At 37.7% G+C, this 22,714-nt stretch overlaps 1 protein-coding gene across 3 annotated transcripts in view; it reads left to right on the top strand.

Annotated features, from left to right (window-relative positions):
• Positions 1 to 22,714, top strand: part of Sobp (sine oculis binding protein homolog) — a 160,115-nt gene that overhangs the window by 14,041 nt on the left and 123,360 nt on the right. For all 3 annotated transcript variants that reach the window (XM_026389611.2, XM_026389609.2, XM_026389610.2), the window contains exon 3: positions 1,230 to 1,421. In XM_026389611.2, coding sequence (XP_026245396.1) covers positions 1,230 to 1,421 — 192 coding nt within the window. The remainder of the gene's footprint in view (positions 1 to 1,229; positions 1,422 to 22,714) is intronic.

Genomic DNA, 22,714 nt, shown 5'->3' with positions numbered 1-22,714 from the left:
CCCAGCCAAAGAGTGGAAATTAAAGAGGACTGGCAGAGTCAAAGTTACATTGATTGTACCAGTGGACAGCAGTGCCAGATATCTAAAGGGAAAGCTTGTATGAACACAGAATTTATGAACCTAAATTTGGAATAAGGGTTTGTTTATAAAAGATAAGAGGAAGAACACGTGAAGAAGCAACCAATTTGGGGAATTTTAATAAAATGTGGGTAAAACTAATTGTGCATTATCACTGGCAATTTGCCCAGTACTTGTGTTGTATTCAAAATCTGTTGGCATGAACTACCTGCTCAAGCACTTTTTTTCAGTCTTTGAGATAGTATTTTTTTCTTCTTACACGCTAAGCAACAAAATGTAAATGAGCTGTCCTCCAGGCATGTGTGTGGAATTGAATGTACGTGACAAATTTTATGTTAAGCTTGCTATGAAATTGTACATATCATGTTACTCAGATAGTGTCATCAATTTCACTGTAAATGAAAAATGCAAGTCATGAGTTTAAATTCTATAGACTAATAGCTCGTATAATACTTAGCCTAGGTAATAATCTTTGCCCCTGGGGAATATGGAAAGAGAGAGTGCCAGAATATGCTATTATAGGGAAAACGTTGTTTTCCATGGTTGAAGCTTTTTTTGTCGATGATTCAAATACAAGGATAAAGTATTTATAAATAAAGTTTATATCATCGTAAGTTTTCTTTATTTTCATTTTTTTGTTGATTTTTGAGGAGCGTCATCAATACTTGGTGCCATAGCTGATCTGAATCATCTGCTTCTTTCTCATTGGTTCAGTAGATTATATTATAGTCTTAAGTTTATATATTATAGTCTTAAGTTTACAGTTGGGTGGGACCTAGTCACAAAGCTGCTTTAGGCTTTCCCTCTGGTAGCCCGAGAGCCTTGCCTGCTATATATCACTTTGTATGTGGAAAAGGTTAATTGCCTCTCAATTTTCTATGGGATTTTACAGTGCTAAAATTCATCACCATGATTCAACTGGGATATTAGCTATCATAGTGGAGCAAATTATAAAGGAGCCCATTGGAAATTTATGGTAACAAGACTAAAAAGCTCCAGGATGGACTGTGGAGTTCTGGTAAATTCTTTAAAGGTTTGCAAGGAAAAACTTGTTTTGTTACATGACCATTTTACTCGAGGAAATAAGGGAAAATTTAAGTCTGCTGAATAAGTTCTTTTGTCATATTGAATATCGTTTTTTTCTTTTACAGAAAATTCTTTGCCAAAACCAAAATTACCCGAGGACAGTGTTATTTCACCATACAATATAAGCACAGGCTATTCAGGGCTTGCCACTGGAAATGGACTCAGTGTCAGTGACTCACCTGCAGGGTCAAAGGATCATGGCAATGTGCCCATTATTGTACCTTTAATTCCTCCACCTTTCATAAAGCCACCAGCAGGTAAGCATTACTGGAGTTTCCAATGATAAACCATTCACATAACTGTAGTATAAATAACTCTTAAGTGCTCAAATGAACTTGAAGACTGTTTTAGCAACTTTGCAGATGGGAAATGTTAGTGCATGTCTCATTTAAAGTATTTTATTGCTACATCAGGAAAAGTCCCCTACTACTGCTTAGGTTTTACCAACTACAAAATAATTATTTTCCTTCTCTGAATTCACTTATTTTTTTTAAAAAAAGTTTAAATGTTTTTTAAAATAAGAGAAATACAATGACTGATTAGCAAGAAAAAAAGCAATTTTGAACTGGGCAGTACGTAAGGAAAGTCTGGTTTTCTGGAGTTTCTGAAGAAAGGGGTAGTTTTGTAAAAGGACATGTGGCAGGCATGTCCCTCAATATGCCTTCGTCTAAATCCATTCAAGAACCTAGCTAGATTATGCACTGTCTCCACAGAGTTCTTTCTAATTCCTGGAAAGCTGTCTTTGAGAGCTTAAAAAAGATGGAGATCTGAATTTCACTTGCATGAAAATGTAATCAGTTCTTTTATATTTCCAGAAAATTGGATGGCAGTGTATTAGATCTGGATGGCAATGAGCTGAGCTTTATGATATTGCAAGCTTGGCTACTGATATGTTTCACACAGAGAAAAAAGTTAAATAATATTGTATCTGGCTTGCTATAAAATGTTGGAATTATGCTAGTATGCTTAATTGTGACACAAGTTATTTTTTTCTGTGTATTAGATTGAAGAATGATAAATACTGAATTACAATAATAGCATTTATTGTAATAAAAATAAAGCTAATGCTTGTATTTTTTATTAGGGAAGTTAGGTGTTTGGTTATGTTTCCATAAACAGGAAATTGGTAGATTTAAGTTCCCAGGCTTATGTTATGGATGTATTTACATTGTTTTCTAAGTGTTGCTCACATTTTTCATTTTCTTTCATGGTTAGAGCCACATTCTCTTGTTGGTCTACTACCTTTTTGCAGTAAAAGTGTCCTTTCATACTGATGTCCTTAGATATGTCATTAAAATCCATTTACTTGTTAAAATCATTTATAATTGTGTTTATCTCATGACTAATATAATTGGCATATCATATAAAGTTGCCTTAGTGTTTCTATTTCCTTTGATGGGTTGGTTGTGATTTTTGGTCCTAATTTCTCTCCCAAGGACCAAAGTCATATTTTGCGTAGGCCAACTGGGGGTGGGGGAGAGCAACTTATTTTGTAATTGTAGCATTCATGTTTGGATATATGTTCCATGGCTTAGGTGAGAGGTGATGTTGTTGAGTGTATCAATAAAGTAGTGTGACTAAGTGACAAGACTATGAGCTTCCAATCAGAAAGTTTGATTTTCATTCTAGGCTTTGTCAATAGCCTGCTTTGTGAATGTGGGCAAGTTAAGTAAGGTTTCCTCTTTTCAGTTTTCCCATCTATAAAAGGGGTGGGTGGGGCACAGTCTTACCTCATGGAGTTGTTGTAGAAATGTAAATACCATACCTTTCTATTTTTTCAGTCCTTATTCTGCCCTAGAGTTATCATGCACATAATTTGTGCATAAAAAGGTGTGCATCCAAATGCAAATTCGTCTCTAAGATTTATTTGCGCAAAGCAAACAGCTTTAGAAATTAGCATAGCTGAGGCTAACATGAATTCAGCATGCCAAAAAACCTGCCCTGGAGTTTCCTGCTGAGCCAGCCACGTGGAATTCAAGCACACAGCTCCTATTTAACTCTAATTCCACATCAGATCAGGAAATAAATATGCAAAGGGATAGAGGCCAAAAATTGAGCCTTGGAAGTCTTAGACATAGGAACTCTGAGGAATTAGAGACCAGAGTAACCGAACACCAGTGGTTTTATGCTGTCTACCATGGAACGCCAAGGCACTCATCTGTGGAAAACAGAAAGTAGGGAAGGACATGTTTAATTTTTTTTTGTAACTGCTCTAACCTTGACTCTCTGTTCTATAAGGTTGAGGGTTCTACAAGACAAGACAAAGAAACAGGAATGCTCTATGCTTTCTAGGAGCTTACTGTGTTTGTTTCTAAACTGAAACTTACCAGAGAAACGAATTATGTTTTTAGTCATGCCATCTAGGGCAGGGGTCACCAAACATTTTCTGTAAAGGGTCAGATAGTACTTTAGGGTTTGTGGGCCATGCCGCCTCTATCACTTTAGACTCCACTGTTGTAGCAGGAAGGTGGCCATAGATAATATATAAACCAGTGCATATGGCTGTGTTCCCTTAAAATTTTATTTACCAAAAGGACAGTGGGCTGGGTTTGACCCAGGGGCTATAGTTTGCTGAAGCTTGTGCTAGGGTGAGATTAGCCAAGTCTCACGATAACAAGAAGATGAATAGGGTTTCAGAACCTGGCTGTGGGCTTGACAAGGTGTGCTGTGTAATATTTTAAGGAGGGTTCAGCAAAAAGGGCAGGAAAATAGTGATCTTAAGGGTATACAGTAAGCCCTAGCATACCAATATTTGTTGAATAAATGACTGATATACAAATCTTACTGCACGTATGTAAGACAAGTGGTCCACTGAGAGAATATGAGTATTTTATCTGGATTAGCCCCAACCTGTCTGAGCATAACCACAGCTTTCTTGATATAAAGCAAGGATTCCATTGCTCTTAATTAAGTCATTCAAGTTCATACATTATACAGAAACTTCCACCTGGTTGATTATTTCAACTCTTCCTTTACTAAAACTTTTACCAGAGTTGTTATTCAAGGTAATTGAGTCGAGGTCTCCCTCCCTGTCATGTTAACCAAAGACATTCCTGAAGGTTACTGATAAAGGGTACAATAGCCAGCAGCTAATGGTCTTCTGCTAATCAGACCCTGAACAATTTAGCAATGACTGTGTCATGCTAGTGTCCATCTCTCAGGATAGAGAAGATGAGGATTGTATGTATGCTTTGGATTCCTATGTTATGTTTCAAATGATTCCTTTTGTACTGTAAGCTAATAATACTTTACATTTATGTTAAATCCTTTAGAGTTTATGAAACTCATTTACATTCTTTATTCAGTTCAGTCTTTACAATAACTCCAGGAAATTGCATGTTAGATATCATTAAATAGAACTGACACTCAGATAGGTTAAGTAGCTTCCTCAAGGTAAGGTGACTTCTATACACTTGAGCTAAGATTACTAAGTTCGAGGCTGAGACTAGTTTGGAACTTGCAAACCTCCTGCCTCAGCCTTCTGAGTAGCTGAGATTACAGGGGTGCCCCGCTGCTATGGATTCCATTATTTTTTTTTTTAATATAAGGTTGCATTTTCAGAATACTTTTATAAAGTTTCCCTAGACTATCAGAATAATAATGCTTATTAATATTCTACTTCCATATCCTCCAGTGGCAGGATATACAGCTTCTTCCTGCAAAAGGGTATTTTTTAAAAGTGCCTGTCTTTTGGGAGAGTTGATCTTACCCTGAGAACCTAGACTTCTTTAACCCTAAGAATCTGTGGGTCTTTGAACGAGATGGCCTGGTGGGGATAGAACCTAGCTTGGGTTTTTAAATGCTTGCCACCATGAGGGAATTACTTCTCTTCCAGGGTACCAGAGGGCTCCATCTAGCCAGGCACTGGTTCCCTTGGTAGAGTGTGTTTCATGCGCTTGGGCAGGCTTACCACTGGAACCCCTCCATGTCTTGGCAGCCAGAGAGCCCAGTGGAATACTCATGATTGGGAACACAGTGATACCACATTTGCTTGGATTTCCACTCCTTTTGCACAGCTGTGTACAGAAGTGTGGGTGTAGCTTGCTTCTGGGCCTGGGGAACTGTTCTTCTGGCCCACCCTCTTTCCTCTGGAGAAGGGGAGCACCCTGTGTCTTGGTGATTATCACAGCATTGACCCTTCTTTGACCTCACATGTGTGTGTCCATCTTTGAGGCTAATTGCCCTTCCCCCTCAGAGACAGCCTTTGGTCCTTGATGTACTGTTTGTGACATCGCAGGTGTTACTATGGTGATAGACTTGTTATAAACACAGGATAATAGCCCTGATTTTGTCTTTTTTTCCCCCTATGCAGTGAAGGGAATCACCAGGATCCTTAAATAATAATCACAGACTTTTCTGCAGAGTCTGAGAAGTGAGCAGAATAAAGCTGCAGAGCAGCCATTTGAAAAAGTGTTGTAAGAATACGAAAAACAATGAAAAGCATTGACCAATTCTTTCTTTTTATGCAAACATGCCTTTATTCTTTTAGTTTGAACAGATCTGAAAACCTCCTTCTTTACTAATTAAAAAAAATCACATCATGAATGGAGTCTAAAGTAGCAAAAATTATATATTATCAGTGAGTTTTGAAAGATTACTCAGGTTAATTGCATTGTCACCTTGCTGTAATTCTTCTCATGTTAAAGGTTTTAATATGGTCCCAGTCCTTTGGGACTTGATTCAAAGAGGACTGTGCCAGGAAAGGGCTTTTGGAATGGATGGCAAGAACTGTGCTGTAGTGAGTCTCCACTAAAACCTGGTCCCTGCCCTATTCCCCTGAGGCTGGACCATTGAAGTAAAGCATTTAGAAGGGATTTTTTGTTTTTTTTGGTACCAGTGATTGAACTCGGGGGCACTCAACCACTGCACCACTTCCCCAGCCCTTTTTTGTTTTTATTGACAGGATCTCACTGAGTTGCTTAGCACCTAAGTTGCTGAGGCTGGCTTTGAATTCATGATCCTCCTGCCTCAGCCTTCTAAGCCACTGGGATTATAGGTGTGCACCACTACATTTGGCTTCAGAAGGGATTTCTGAAAAAAAAAAAAATCATTTACAAAGACCTTATAATGGTCTTTACTGCTTTACAAGAGTAACAGCACTTGGCTCCATGGACACACATCTGTTATCTGCAGTAGTTAGGCGGATTTGATTTGGGTCTCCCCATCTTATCAACCTCTGGTCAGAGCAACCAGGGTCAACTGTAGCCCAATTGGAGCCAAAACCAGGAGTTTTTTCCTCCTCATTTCAGACTTGTACCATGATGACATTCTACTCCCAAGAATTAAAAAAAAAAAAAAATCAATGAAATTATTTGTGTAATTATTTTTGTCCACAAGAAAAGATGAAATGAAGCACTCTCTCTCTCTCTCTCTCTCTCTCTCTCTCTCTCTCTCTCTATATATATATATATATATATATATATATATATTGAGGTGAAGCTTCACTGCTGCAGACAACACTGTGTATCTAGGAAACCACATTGTAGATTCGAATCTTTTGACAGGTTTTCCCACAGGCTTACAACTCGCTTGTTCTGAGTCCAGAATCCCTGGTAAATCCCTGAATACTTTAAAAATGAGATGGAATGCGAAAAAAGGATGGAATATACTTTTCTTGATGCATTCGTGTGGCAGTTTTGAATAAAATGTCTTTTGCCTCCAATGATAAGTGGCCGTATTTGTATTCCTCGCCATGTGCCCAAGGGTGAGGGAAAAGGGGGAGCCTGTCCACATTATGTGCCCAGGTTTATGTCCAGGTTCATGTGTAAGAAGATAAGCTCAGTCTCCTAAGGCCAGCTTGATCTCTGTGCAGGAACGTCTGGCCTTTCTTTGAAAACAATGACCGTTTCCTGTTCTCCAGGATGGTTTGCATTCAGTGATCTTTCCCAAATTGTGTTCAGGCATAGTCATGGAAATATGATCTATTTTTTCAGGCAAATCTTGAAATTCCTAAGAGGTTATAAGAACTGGACTCCAAGGAACAATTAGCTTAACTGAGAATATGGAAACACCCGCGTGATCTGCTAAGCTCTATGTATATAGCTGAGTAACCCACAGTTAATAAGCATGTTACTTTTTGGCTCTTACAAGTCTTACATGGAGTTGTTACTTGCAGGAAAGTGGGAATCAGAATGTGGTTTGCATTATGGTCATTATTTATTTTATCTGTTATTCAATATTCTTGGGGCTTGCATATGAATGATGTATTCCAAATAGCCATTGAGAAAACAGGATTTAATCAAAATTGCTTTGGCATTTTATTTATTTGTCCAACTCTTAAAATATGATTATTAAATAAAATTACCTAGAGTTAATGGGATTTGGATGACTTACTATTTATGTACCAGATATATTTCTCAAAAAATAAAAAAGAGATTCACTGAACTCTCAGTTTCCTAAGTCACTTAGGATAGGGATAGGAAGAATTATGATGAATGGCAGGAATAGGAGCAGTTAATAACGTGATATAATCTCATCATAGTTAATAATTTCTGAATAATTCTTATGGGCTAGGCGATGTTCTAATAGATTATATCATTTAATTTTCACAATGAATTTATGAGGATGCCTCTGTTATTATTTTATAGATGAGTAAACTGAGACACAGAGAAGTTAAGCAACATGCCTGAGGTCACATAAGTTATAAGTGGCAGAGTTGATATTTGAACCTATGCATTATTTCTCATATTCATAACCACTAGGTTATCCAAAACACTACATCAGTATTTTAGTTCATTAAGTATTTATTAAATGTTCCTTACATTGTACTAGACAAATAAATACAAATATATATCATTATCCCCGACTACTAAGAACTTACAGTATAACTGGCATATAATCAAAACATCATTACAGTTTCATTTTAGAATGTATGGTATAATTGTATCTGTATTTGGAGAGTGCAATGTGGAAGTACTAGAACTGTTAAAAGTAGTGTAGCTGGACGCGATGGAGCACACCTGTAATCCTAGCAACTCAGGAGGCTGAGGCTGGAAGATCACAAGTTCAAAGCCAGCCTCAAAAACTTTAGGGAGGCCCTAAGCAACTTTGTGAAACCCTGTCTCAAAATAAAAAATAAAAAGGGCTGGGGATGTGGTTCAGTGGTTAAGTGCATCTGAGATTAATCCCTGGTACAAAAAAAAAGTAAGGTGCCAGAAAGTCAGATAATCAAGAACTGTTATATTTATACAGTTGAAAAAAAAATGGTACCTGAAACAATATAGACTAGAAAGATAGTCATTTGAAATTCAAAGTAATAATTATAATAATAAAAGGCCCCAATTGAAACATTAATGTGTTAGGTAGTTATGATATGGTTTCTGCTTTCTTTCTTTTTTTTAATACAAAATCCTTTAAAAAAGTGTCAGGCAATTTTAGTATGTTTGATCATTCTTTTTTTTTTAATATTTATTTTTTAGTTTTTGGCAGACACAACATGTTTGTTGGTATGTGGTGCTGAGGATCGAACCCGGGCCGCACGCATGCCGGGCGAGCGCGCTACCGCTTGAGCCACATCCCCAGCCCCCATTCTTTTTTTTAAATATTTATTTAGTTAGTTAGTTTTAGGTGGACACATTATCTTTATTTTATTTTTATGTGGTGTTGAGGATTGAACCCAGCGTCCCACACACGCCAGGCAAGTGTGCTACCGCTTGAGACACATCCCCAGCTCTGTTTGATCATTCTTAATACTAGAAGAAATGTATAATTTGGTTGGTATCATGGGATGGTAGAAAGACTGTCAGAGCAATAACCAGGAGGGCAGTGTAATTAATGCCAGCTCTGCCATTTATTACGTATCTAATCTTGAACAAGTCACTTACCCTCTCTGATCCTTAGTTCCTCATGTGCAAATGATGTGCTTACCTTAGGTGACTTGTAATTTTCCTACATTTATAAGATCCTAATTTTGTGACTTGTATAGTTAATCATTCACCTGATTTTATTATCTGAAAGGGATATTTTAATATGCCTTAATATATAGTTCTTAGTTGATCGAACAAATTTAAAGCAAACTCATCTATGAGTATAAGTATATTAGTCAAAAGTCTGGTGGGAGATTTATGCCGCTTAGGACAACTTTCAATGATTGTTAATATATTTACTCTGAATGAGTGAGTTGAAATAATAGACCTAATATTAAAGATGAAAAGTGCTAGAAATATGAAATGCAACTAAATAAAGACTATTATCATCCATATGCTATTAAACATAATCATTTAGAATTATTATTTTTAAGTTAGATTTTTATGGTTATACTTAGTAGTTGGTTCATCCTAACAAACTCAGACATGCATGGAAATTAAATTCAGTTCGTGATAGACCTAATCATTTTGATGTTACACAGAGTCAGTGATCATTGGAAGTAATTCCTAGAATTTCTGTAAAAGAGAAGTCATATTATATTTAGCTTACCAAATCAGGCACAAGAAGAAACAGAAACATAAGTAGCCCTACATCTATTAAAGAAATCAAGTAATTAAGTTCTTTTCATGAAGAAAATCTAGACCTAGATGGCTTCGATGGTAAATTCTATGAAACATTTAAGGAAAAAATAAAACTGAACTTGGAGAAACTCTCTTAGGGAATAGAAAAAGAAGAAATACTTTCACTCATTTTATAATCCTGGCACAACATTGATCGCAGTATGTGCCAAGGGCATTTTAAGTAAGGAAAGTTATAATTTAATGTAATTGAGTTACATTAAAATTGAAAACTTCTGTTCATCATGAACATTGCTGCAAAAATCCTGAACAAAATTATAGCAAACTAAGCCAAGTTATATGCAAAAGGATAATAAATTATATTTTATTTGGATTATTTTTTTCTAGGAATGCAAGGTTGGTTTGGTTTAAACTTTAAAAATTAGTCAATATAATTAGCCAAATTAACAGAATAAAGAAATATCTTATACAATCTGAGTAGATACATAAATATAATTTGATAAAACACAATAAATAAAAACTTTGGAAAAGTGGGAGTAGACTAAAACTTCCTTAATCTGACAAGAGATCTACAAAACATCCACAACAGACATGTCTAATGAGGAATTATGAGGAAATATTCAAAGTGTTCCCGTCAAGATCAAGAACAAGAGAAAGATAACTAGTATCACCTTTCTATTCAATTTTGTACTGGAATTCACAGAAAAATATAATAAGGTAACTATTACATTTTAAAGAGTTTTGAAAGGTAGAATGCCATTTTGAACAGATATCCAACTTAATCTATAGGTAAACTATTATAATTAATTAGTATACTTATCAAGATTTTTAAACATAAATCGATACCCTCAAATCAATTATAAGTCTATATACTAACCACAAAACAATTAAAAAACAAAACTATGGCACATGCCTGTAATCCCAGTGGTTCCAGAGGCTTAGGAAGGAAGATCGAAAATTCTATGTCAACCTCAGCAATTTAGCAAGGCCCTGTCTCAAAATAAAAAATAAAAAGAGTTGGGGATGTGTCTTAGTGGTTCAGTGCCCCTGGGTTTACTCCCTGGTACCAAACAAACAAACAAAAACCCAGAAAACAAGCAAAACTTGAAAATATTACTTAAAATAGCATTAAACCTTAAAATACTCAGGAAATCTAAGAAAATATGTGAAAGCTTATTTCATCAAAAACTATAAACATTGCTCAGAAAAATTAAAGAAGACATAAATCAATGGAGGAACATATCATGTTTATGGATCAGGGACTAAATATTGTAAAGAGGCAAATTCTTCCTAAATTAATCTATGTATTTCATTTAATTCTGACAAGAATCCTGCCATTCAATTTTGTGGAAATTAAAAGATTGTTTCTAAAATTTGCATGGAGATGCAAAGGGGCAATAATATCCAAGACAATCTTGAAGAGAAAAAAAATTGGAAGACTTATATGACTAGGGCTCAAGGCTTATTATGAGGTTAGAATAATTAAAATGATGAAGTAAAAATGCAAGGATATACACATAAATCAATGCGACAGTGTCCAGAAACAAATATAATCCGATCTTTGATTTATAGCAAAGGTTTAAGAGAGTTTAGGTAGCCATAATAAAATTTCATAGACTGGGTGGTTTAAACAATTCAAGTTTACTTTCTAATATTTCTGGAGACTAGAAGTCAAGATTAGGTGCCACCAGGGTTGGTGTCTGGTGAGGGCTCTTGCCTTCAGTTGCAGATGACTGCTTTCTTGCTCTTACCTCTTGAAGTTGACAGGCAGTAGGCTTTCTGGTGTCTCTGCTTATAAAGACACAAATCCCATCATGAGAGACCCACCCTCAAGTCCTTATCCAACCGTCATTGCTCCTCAAAGGCTCCATCTCCAAGTACCATCCCATTGAGAATTAGGGCTTCAACAGAGGAATTTGGGGAACATAAAGATTCAGTAGATGATAGCAAAGGTGACACTGTAGAGCAGTGGGGAAAGGGAAATCCTTTTTTTAATAATGAAAATATGATTTTATATTTTTATCATACTTATTCCTGTTTTTTTAAGCTTTCAGATACTTTATTACACATACTATATTTTAATTTGCTCTTTTTAGATATACATGACAGTGGAGTGTACTTTGACATATTGTACATATGTGGAGTATAACTTATTCTAATTAGGATCCCGTTCTTGCACTTGTACGTGATGTGGAGTTTCACTGGTCATGTGTTCATATACGAACACAGGAAAGTTATGTCCCATCATTCTACTATCTTTCCTATTCCCATTCTCCCTCCTCTCCCTTCATTCCCCTTTGTTGACTCCAGTGAACATCCAGCCCCCCTCCCCCACATTGTGTGTCAGCATCCACATAAAGGCTAATCTTTCCAATAAATGTGCTCATGGAAAAAAAACGTGTTTCTTTACCTCATACCATTCACAAAAATAAATTTTAGACAGATTATTGTTTTTTTGTTTTGTTTTGTTTTTGCCGTAGTGGGAATTGAATCCAGAGGTATTCTACCATAAAGCTGTACAATCCCAGCCCTTTTTTGTATTTTTAATTTTTTTTGGGGGGGGGAGGGGTTACCTGCGATTGGATACAGGAGCACTTGACCACTGAGCCATATCCCCAGTCCCATTTTGTATTTAATTTAGAGACATGGTCTCATTGAGTTGTGTAGCACCTTGCTTTTGCAGAGGCTGGTTTTGAACTCACAATCCTCCTGCCTCAACCTCCCAAGATGCTGGGATGACAGGTGTGTGCCACGGCACCCAGCTGTATTTTTAATTTTAAGACAGCGTCTTGCTAAGTTGCCCCGATTGTTCTTGAATTTGTGATCCTCCTGCCTCAGCTTCCCAAGTAGCTGGGGTTACAGGCATGTGCCATTCTTCTCAGCCAGGATTATTATTCTTAATGTGGCAAGTAAAACAAAGAGTTTCTAGAAAGAGCTTAGGAGAATATTTATGTAGTTAGGATAGGCCAGTATCCTTAAACTATGCACAAAAAACCACACATTGTAGAGGAAAATGTTGATTAGATAAACTATATTAAAATGAAATGTTTCTCTTTATAGAATGAAGTGTTTCTGTTTACAGAATATCTTTTTAAAGAATAAAATGGCAAGTCATTGAATAGGAGATGATGTTTATTATGTTTATAATATCTCAATACAAGGCTCATTTAAACATATATAAAGAATTCTTATAAATTCAGTGCAGTGGCACACATCTGTAATCCCAGCTACTGGTGAGGCCAAGACAGGTAGATTATAAATTTAAGGCCAGCTTCAGCAATTTAGCAGGACTCTGTCTCAAAATAAAAAACAAAAAGGGCTGAGGGGATGTAGCTCAGTGCTAAAGCATCCCTGAGTTTGATCCCTAGACCAAAAAACAAATGAACAAACGAAAAATAACCATTATAAATAAAAAGAAAACCATCCAATAGAAAAATAAGCAAAAAAACATAAATAGGTACTGCACCAAAGAAAGTGTCCAAGTGATTAATAAATATGTTAAAAGTTGCTCAATTTCACTAATCATCAGGGATATAAAATTTAAGATCAATGAGATAACAGATCACACACATTAGAATGGCTAAAATGAGAAAGGCTAACATTACCAAGTGCTCAGGAAGATATGGAACAACTGAACTCTCATGCATAGCTAAATTAATATAAGTATTTCTTTCAAATATATTTTATAACCTTATTTTATTTTTTTTATGTGGTGCTGAGGATAGAACCCAATGCCTCACATGGGCTAGGCAAGTGCTCCACCACTGAGCTACAACCCCAGCCCCTAATATAAGTACTCTTGAAAGCTTATTGGCAATATCTGTTAATCTGAACTTAACATATATCTCAGCATCTGATAATTGCATCTTAGATTTGTACTTGAAATAAATATGTGAATTTGTGAGACAGAGGAAGAATCTTTATAGACGCCATTAAGCATAATAACTAAAAACTGGAGACAACTCAAACATTCATCAGTAATAATTAAGATGGACTCCTAGGGGTTCCTCAGATGGGTTTAGGTGGGCAAATGTGGGCCCTGAAGTGGAATATGAAATTGTGTGCATATCATTTATGCATAAGTTAGGGAAATCTTGTCCCTTTTTCTCAAAATGATCCTTGTCTCATAAAATGTTAAGAATCCTGCTTAGATATCTGGGTTTCCATGGTTAAAAAGAATTTTAACTCTTTAAAACTTTAGCAATTAAGTCCAATAATGTAATTTTGACATTTTAGTCCTACATCTAGCCTGTTCTTGACTATCTCAAATCATGTAGAGTATTTAAAATCCCATCATTCTTTATTATGAAGGAATTATCCAGCTAAATGCAAATGAATCATGGTGAAGCCTAAAAATTAAATTATAGGCATAAGGCATAAATATCCCCCGTGTGGTCTACTTGAGTGTGACTTTTGATATGGTGCAAAATGGAGAGATATTAAGGAGAATGGGTGAAGGACAAAAGTAGAATTCACAATATTTCTACACTCATGGTTCTTATCAGTGGGTAACTTGGTCCCCCCGGGGAACAGGTGGGAATATCTGGAGACATTTTTGGTTGTTACAGCTGGGAGAGGGAATGTGGATAGAGGTCAGCAATGCTGCTGAACATCTTCTGATGCACAGGACAACGCACAACAAATGATCCAGCTGAAATGTCAGTAGTACTGCACTTGAGAGACTATTCTACAGTGGTGGCAGCCTTGTGTAGGGACACCTGTGTGCACCACTCTGAATCCTCTTGGCTATGGGATTGCTGGTGTACTTTGACCAGCTTGGGCATGTGCCTTTTGAAAGTATCCTGCATTATGCCTGTGACATAGTCTCTAGTTCCCTGATGGGGGATTTCTCTGACTTGCCAGCTTGGACATCCCATGCATGACAATCATTCACTCATGTGCCAACTGAAAGTGTAAGGGAATTAGCAGACTAGAACAATGGGGGATGAGACCCAATGGATAAATTCTACCTCTTATCCTCTGGGGAAATAGTTCTGAAGTACGTTTCATAAACTCCAATGATTACCTGTGTGTTTGAACACCAGCCTCCCTTAGTGGCCAACCCAATAACACAGGCTTATGCTATCTCTTCCTCCTCCCCAGGTTCATTCCGCTTGTCTTTCTCTCCTACTTCCCAGAATCATATGCTCAATAATCCACCAACCTATGTCTTTGTCTCAGATTCTGATTTCTGGGACATTCAGAATAAAAATATGGAAGACCACAGAGAAAGACAAGAAGTTAATGGAACATATTTGAAAAGTTAGAAAACAAATATTTATCTTTTCCCTTTAAAGTTCAGCATAAATATATAATAAAAGAGTGAAAACAAGAGTACCAGTTTCTTAGTGGTGTAAATATGTGGTCCTCAGAAAGGGCCATTCTAAAATTGTCCTATCATCCAAAGCAATTGCTCAGCTTCTTATAGTAAGGGTAAGGGACAACAGTGGTGACCATATAGAAGGAAAAAAAGTGAAGAAATTTGGTCAGAGATTCAAGAAAAGGAAAGGAAAAAGAATACCCTTTGCCTGCACTCCTTTAAATGGATCTTGTTATTTTCAGAGATTTAGAATCCTAGAATTTTATTTAGAAGGTGCCTATGAATACATCTAGTTAAAGGCTCTGTTTTACAGATGAAGAAAATGAGGTCTAGAGAGACTAAATGACCTTCTCAAGGTCATTTAGTTGTATTAATGGTTGAAACCAGACCAGAACCCACGTTTGAAGTGGGAATACCATCTAATTATCAATACTAAATCACATACTCCTATGATCCTGAAGGCAGCTTAGAACTTTTCTTGGCATTATCTAAGCTCTTTTTGGGATTATGACCTATTTGGGATCATACATTCAAGATACCCTGCCCCAGGTCTCCAAGGAGGAATGTTAGCTGTGCCTTCCTTTGTTTGTTAGAGGATGTCTGTGTTTCTGGTTATTCTAGGGGCATTCCCAATGCTAAATTTTCAAAGTTCCTATTAAATTGAGAAGACTTAGTTTGTGAACTTGGTTGACAAAAGTAGAAATAATGATCCAATTCTCTTCTGAAGCTTTTCACTGGTATTTCCCTCTAAGCCAACTTTGTTCTGATCGATTACCAAAGATGGTACCCTTGGCTTGTCAGGATTCTGCTTCCCCCTCCTCTTAGGCTGAAATCCCTAGGTCAGCATTTCATTCTAGTGAACAAGGTAGACATGTCTTACTGGCTCACAGTCTGGTGGAAGAGATAGACATAAAACAACAACATCAACATACTTCAGTCAAATGAAGATTATCACCCCCAGACTGCTGTGAGATCTGACCAGGTTTGGAATCAGGGAAGGAAGGCCCCTCTAGGATGAGGATTAAGATATAATAGAAAGGACTGAATTGTTCAAGGATTTTGGGGTCCTGAGTGAGGAAGCAGCACATGTATAGTCTCAAAATGGAAAGAGCCTTAAGGAAGGGCCAGAAGCCAGAGTCCTTTAGTGTAAATGGGCTGAGTTGCTGGCCTGGTCATGGGGGCTGCTAAGACCATGCCAAGGAGTTCCACCTTCATTTTGAGGGCAGTGGATGCCACTGAAGGGTTTTGAGCAGGTGAGAGCAGTGGTCAGATTTATGTTTAGATTTCCCTGGAGACAGAGTGGAGAGAATGAACTGAATGGGAGTGTGAGGAGGCCACTATGAGCAGGAGGTCTTGGTGGCCTCACTGGGATGGAGAGCAGTACAATCTATGCCTGGCATATAAGTAGACTTGGTGAATATTGATTGAATGAACGAATGGGTATAGTATAAAAATATTTAGGGAGAACAGAATGTGAAAGGTGAGATGGAGAAGAATGCAGCTTCCTGCCAACAAATAACTGGGTGGATGGGAAACATGGTAAAGGGGCCTGGCTGAGGGGTGTGTGTCCAAGTGCAGTTTTGGACATGACTTGCTAAGATGTCTGGGAGGCTTTGGACATAGAAGCCATGAGCTAAATTAGATAAGTATCTTGTTAATAATGTCCAGTCAGTTGGTCTTGGTTCTTTTAATAATGCTTTTCTTGCTTTTAGGTGCTTATATAAAGCAGCTTTAGTCCTAATATACCACCATTTGTATTTCTTTGGAGATAGCGTCCCTTGAGGCATGGCAGAGGCTCAGGTTAACTTTTCTATCAGCAGCGAACTTGCTGGTGCACACTTTTTGACTTGACTCCCTCGTCCCTAATCACGTACATCATGGGCTGGATGCTGAGTGGGCTCCGGCCATAGGGGGAAGAGAGGTTCAGTAGAGAACCTCTCTACTGCAGCATTATTGTCCCAGGGCATCTTAGATTATTCAGAGGGTCAGATTCAAGGCTCAGGGATGAGAGACAAGATTTTACTTAGCCCCTGTCTATGGCAGTCACCCAGAGAATAGGAATCGTTCAGTCTGTTAAGAGCAGTATTACTCTCCTTTTGCCTTATTGTTGATTTCTGCCATTTTCTTTAGGATTTTACAGGAAAAGGCTTGCCTGCTCTGGGTTTGATTCATGTAACAGACACTATGGGACTTTGTGACCATGGATGTCTCTGGTCAATCTGGCAGACTTGTAAGTGTTGGTCAGTATGTCCAGCACTGGCTCAGTGCAGACAAAGGAGGCTCCTGGCAACTAAGGAGCCAATTCTGGGCAAAAGAGGAAAAACCTTCCTGATAATTAATGACCCACATGGAAATGCTTATGCCTCAGTGCTAATGTAGGGCAGTGGAGCAGCATGCCCCGGGGAGACTTCCTCAGAAGTTCAGACCCGGGAATCTTCTGTGAAAAGACATGTCCGTGGTCAAATTTGTGAAATACAGCACAATTGATGTCCCTCTTAAAGATTCTTAATTATACATTGGGGGAACCAAAATGTCCTGCAGTAAAAAGTCTATTGTTGAACTTTGTTTACCCTTGGGGATTCTACATATTTAATCATGGACGCCTTTTTAAAAATCACACCCAGTTAGTACCCCATGAGATGAGTGTGTGTGAAATGTGCTTTGGGAAATGTTTCATATAGGTCTGTGAGTTTTCCTTACTCTGAAATTTTACCTTTCCCCCTTCCTACTCCAATTTATTTATTAAATATCTACCTACTTATTTATCTATCTATTTATCTATTTTTGTGGTTGTAGATGGACAGAATGCCTTTATTTATTTATTTATTTATTTATTTATTTATTTATTTATTTAAGGTGGTGCTGAGGATCAAACCCAGTGCCTCACACATGTTAGGCAAGTGCTCTGCCACTCAGCCCCAGCCCCAGCCCCTACTTCAACTTCTTTAGGATGAGAATATAGACTCCACAGCAGATGCTGAGATTCAGAGACGAGGTTGTTAAAGAGACTTACAAGGTCCCCCTTCACTGGCAAATCAGCGCAATCATGGGGAGATATTCAAATCAATGTCAGGGACCCAGCCAGAGCCACTGTGCTTAGTAGTGTCATGTTAAAGAATCCCAATTAAGTGTGGTATTCAACAGAGAATTGCAGATTGAGTGTCCCTTATTGGAAATGCTCAGAACCAAAAGTGCTTTGGTTATTTTAGATTTGGAAATATTTGCATGTATGTATGAGGATATCTTGGGGATGGAACCCAAATCTAAAAAAGAAATTCATTTATGTTTAATATACACCTTGTGCTCATAGCCTGAATGGAATTTTATATATGCAGTACCTGCATTTTGTGATCCATTAGGAATTTTTCACTGTGGTATCCCCTTGGCCCTCAAGAAGTTTTGGATCTTGGAGCTTTTTGGATTTCAGGTTTACAGAATAGAGATGCCCAATTTATACTATTTTTGTGACTTTATGGTCTATTTTCCTTCTTTGTTTTAGTGTTGGGAAGATACGTGGGGAAGGGATACTGGATGTAAAGCAACTTCATTTTGTTTTGATTCTGATTTCCACAAAGAACTCACTGGACTTTTCTCTGGTCTTCTTTAACTAGAAACACAAGAAGATGAACTTTCTATAATTCGAATTGTTTCTGGGTCAGCTACATTCCAACATTTTGGTCTTTGTTTAGTTTCACTGTTAAATCTGTCCTCTGTTCATTTCCACTGTCACTTATGTGTTCAGGACTTCATTCCTTTTCCTCCCTTCTCCTGTGCATTCATTCATCTATCTGTCCACTTATTCATTCATTCAGCATGGTTTGAGTACTGTTGTGCGCGAGGCACTGAACACACAAAGGAAAATGAGACGTGGACCCGGCTCTCATTTTGCTAAGACTTCTAGATGTGGAACTGGATTCCAATCTTTCTGAATTCTGATCCATCCTGCCAGAGTAACATTTCTCAAGATACCTGGGATCCCATCAGATGTTATTGAGAAACACCCAGGAGTTTCTTGTTATGTATGGAATAAAGAGGAGCCCCACACCCCACAGCCAAGTGACATTCACTGAGCTCCTTGTTTAAGCCCATGAGCGCTGGTCTAATCTCCAAATTCCCTTCACACAAGTCTTGGTCAAATGCATGCCTTTCAGGACTCCTGCCTACCCTGAGCTGTTTGCCACTCTCTGGCTCAGGAGAGTGCAGCTTTCTCTGTCCTTTCCACATGAATTTCCTCCCCCTGCAAGTCCTTCAAGATCCAACTCAAATGTGCTTTAACTCTCCAGTAGCTCTCAGAACGTCTGTCATTGCGTTCTACCTGTCCCATGAGGAGCCACACTTTCCTACCTTTTTTCTTGCAAGTGAGCCATGTCCTATTCAACCCAATATTCTTGACCAGTTACCTAGCACAGGGACCTGTGTGTAAATGATTAATTATTCCTGGAATCACACCCTTTCCATCTCTACCTATCCATATCTACATAGAACACACAGATAAATAATTAAACATGGACCAGAAGAGTTCCATTAGTAAATTGAAAATTAATTTTAAATTCTATCATTTTTCCATTATTTTAGGTGCTCATTTCTTTGACTTATTGGAACCCAATTTTGGTTTATGTGTAGAGATTAGATTTTATTTCAGGGTTAAGTACTAGTCTATTTAAAGGAGTGTGAACTATTTAAATTCTTGAAATCCCTTCAAATCTAATTTCAAGAGAAAACTAGGGATATTTTAGGTATTACAAAGACTCATATAGTTGCATGGGCCTCTATCATTTAATTGTATCTGTCCCTTTAATGAGAAAAAAGCGCAATAAAATTTTATTAATTCAGACTCTTCTGTTTGGGAATTTTCGTCAGTTCTGTTACCAAGGTGGCAGACGTTTTTAGCTGCTACTCTGATACTTTTTAAAGGAGCAAACTTCTCAGACACTTAGAAAGATCCACCCATGTGTGGATGGTTAATGTAATAATTACAAAGAATTCCCATCTATTAATTACAGAATATCTGGCACTGCAGTGATATATTTGGCAACACCTTGTCAACTATTAATTCAAGTTAAGTAAGTTTTTAAAAGAATAGCAGTAAGTGAGGCTTTTATTAACTCTCATGGTTTTACTCTTAATCTTAGTGAAATTTAACCAGTTACTGGGTTGTTCCTTGTATTCAAGGGTCATGGTTTTACAGATGTCCTCCATGGGAGGAGAGGGGATTAAAGAGAGGAATGTCTGGTCACTAGGCCTCTCCAGATTGTGTGTAGCTGACACTTACCATTTCTTGCGGCTCTAATTGTCCATCATTCTAAGGAAACTCATTTACATATAGAAAGTACATACTTTCTTTCATTTGATCCTCACTTCAACTACGAAGCTTCATTAGAGTGGATGTTCCTATCCTTTGTGTCATTTTGCCCATATCCCCTGACTAGAATGGGTGATATTAGTAGTTTAACAATGTCTCTGTCTCTCTGCAATCAACCCCATTACCTTTCAAATAGTAGCAACCTAGGTTTGCAAGGCATTGAACATCTATTACCTCATTTACTTAAAAAAGTCATCACCCCCCTTGAGACTGTCATAAGCATCTGCCTGTTGCATCTCTTTCCCAGCAACCCCTGCCTATATGCTATTCTTCCATATGCCTGTTAACATCTACTGGTTTTACAGACATACTTAAAAGCCACTCTGAGAATATTTGACATTATGCTACAGTGTATAATGATACAGACAGTATTTTTTTTTCTTTTGTCTACTCTGGTTGCCCTCAGGGTCCTCCAGCTATATGCCCAAGACTAGACATCAGCTAAGCAATGACCAGAAACTTCTATGCCCCACCCTCTGCCATCTCTCCCCCTCTGCCCTTGTCATTGGAACCCTATCCCCAGCAGTTTCCCCCATTTCTTGTGAACAGTTGCTCTTCAGAAAGAATCACTCATGCCGGGCATGGTATACACACCTGTGATCCCAGTGACTCAGGAGGCTGAGGCAGAAGAATTAATTGCAGGTTCAAAGCCAGCCTCAACAATTTAGTGAGGCCATCTGAAAATAAAAAATATAAAGGGGCTGGGATGTGGCTTGGTGGTTAAGCACCACTGGGCTCAATCCCCAGTACTAAAAAAAAAAAAAAAAGAAAGAATAGAAGCCATTATTTATAAATATGTATTGAGCTTCCTTGCTTTCAGGAAATTTGTATTTTAATGGGATTTAAGACACATTAGCCAAAGAAATGATGCTCCAACAGTAGAACTGAATTTCAGTGAGCAGTGGAGGAGTAATTTTTTGAAGTCTGCGTAGTCTTACTGGCACCCTTGAAATTATAGATGTAGTTGTTCTCCCACTTCATCCACATGGAAAGCCAATCTTATTCATGTCCTGTTGTGATTCCCTGCTCCTTAAAAAAGAGAGAGCTGGCAAGAGCATTGCTAGCCTGCAAACAGAATAGCTTCCTGAGATCCACATATTACTGGTTTTGTGTTATCAGTTAGTGTTGAAGTAGCACTTGCTGGTGCGAGTTCATATGGAACGCATGCAGCAGAGCCAGTCTCACAGTCATAAAGAAGTAAAGGCTTGCACTGCAGACCTTTAACTTAAAAAAAAATCAATCAGGAAATATTGATTAACACTTCAGCTGTCTCCTCAAAGACATTTTGACCTTTTTGATTCCATTTTGTCTACTGGAGTGTCACTGAGCAGTGTTCTTTGTAAGTAGCAGAATCTGTGACAGTTTCTAGTCCTATTTGTGGAGGGAAGTTTGTGTGGATGGTATGTAATCTTACATGCTGAGAAGAGTCTGGTGTCCAAGGTGTAGTGGTCAAGAGCTAGGCCTGTCAAGTCATATGGCTGGGTCTTCATCTAGACTCTGGTATGTACTCATGTGTAAGCTGGAGCCAATTAGCCTCCAAATTCATGTTCCCTCCTACAGAATGAAGATAGAGAAGATAGTGTTAGTACCTGCCTGTTGGTTGGGGGTTGTGATTAAGATGACATGATGTTGATCAATGATGAGGTACACTGTGCCTGATACTGAATAGTGGCTGTCTACTTATTTATTTTATTTTATTTTATTTTATGGATCAGTAATTCAAGTTTTACCCCAGGTCTCCTTTTGTCTTTATTGCAAAGAAAGCAAACTTTAACCCCAGTTACTTGCCTGCCTTCCAGGTGATGTCTTTATTTTGCTTCTTCCCCACCCCTTCAATGCTGGGTTTTGAACCTAGGGCCTTATGCATGCTAGGAAAGCACTCTACCACTGAGCCTTTATGTCCTTCTTAAATATAGCTGCTCCAGCGAGTTTGACAGAATGCTGCCCAGGTCATGGGGAACACAACACATAGGAGTCTCCTCAAACTGCTTTGTAGCTTATCTCAAATATAATTCAATTCTTGAAATGATTATCTGAATGTCTGCATTCTAGGAACTACTGGAGAAAATAAATATCACCAGCAAATATTTTCAGAATTTTTTCCTCAGTCTTGGACTCTCATGAGTGTTGCAAAGGGACTCCCATGAAAGTTACAATTAAAATTACAATTTAATTGCTTGGGGTTCATTAAAGCCCTCCTGTTTTTCTTTGGCCCCTGGTCACGTAAGCTAGTATGTGTGTTTATAGCCATGATTCAAATGCCCCAAGAAACTCACTGGCCAATGGCTATCCTTATTTTTAAAAGTCACCAGATAAGGCAATTTCTGAAACAACTTCAGCAAGGCATTCCAGAAATGCTTGATCTCATACTTCTCTTCACTATAATAAATAAATACAATTTTGATTTCATCTTCGAGTAATTAA

This window comes from Urocitellus parryii, chromosome 8 (assembly GCF_045843805.1).
Source record: "Urocitellus parryii isolate mUroPar1 chromosome 8, mUroPar1.hap1, whole genome shotgun sequence".
NCBI classification, from domain to species: domain Eukaryota; kingdom Metazoa; phylum Chordata; class Mammalia; order Rodentia; family Sciuridae; genus Urocitellus; species Urocitellus parryii.
The sequence above is the reverse complement of the archived record's forward strand: the minus strand, read 5'-3'. Positions and strand labels throughout refer to the sequence as shown.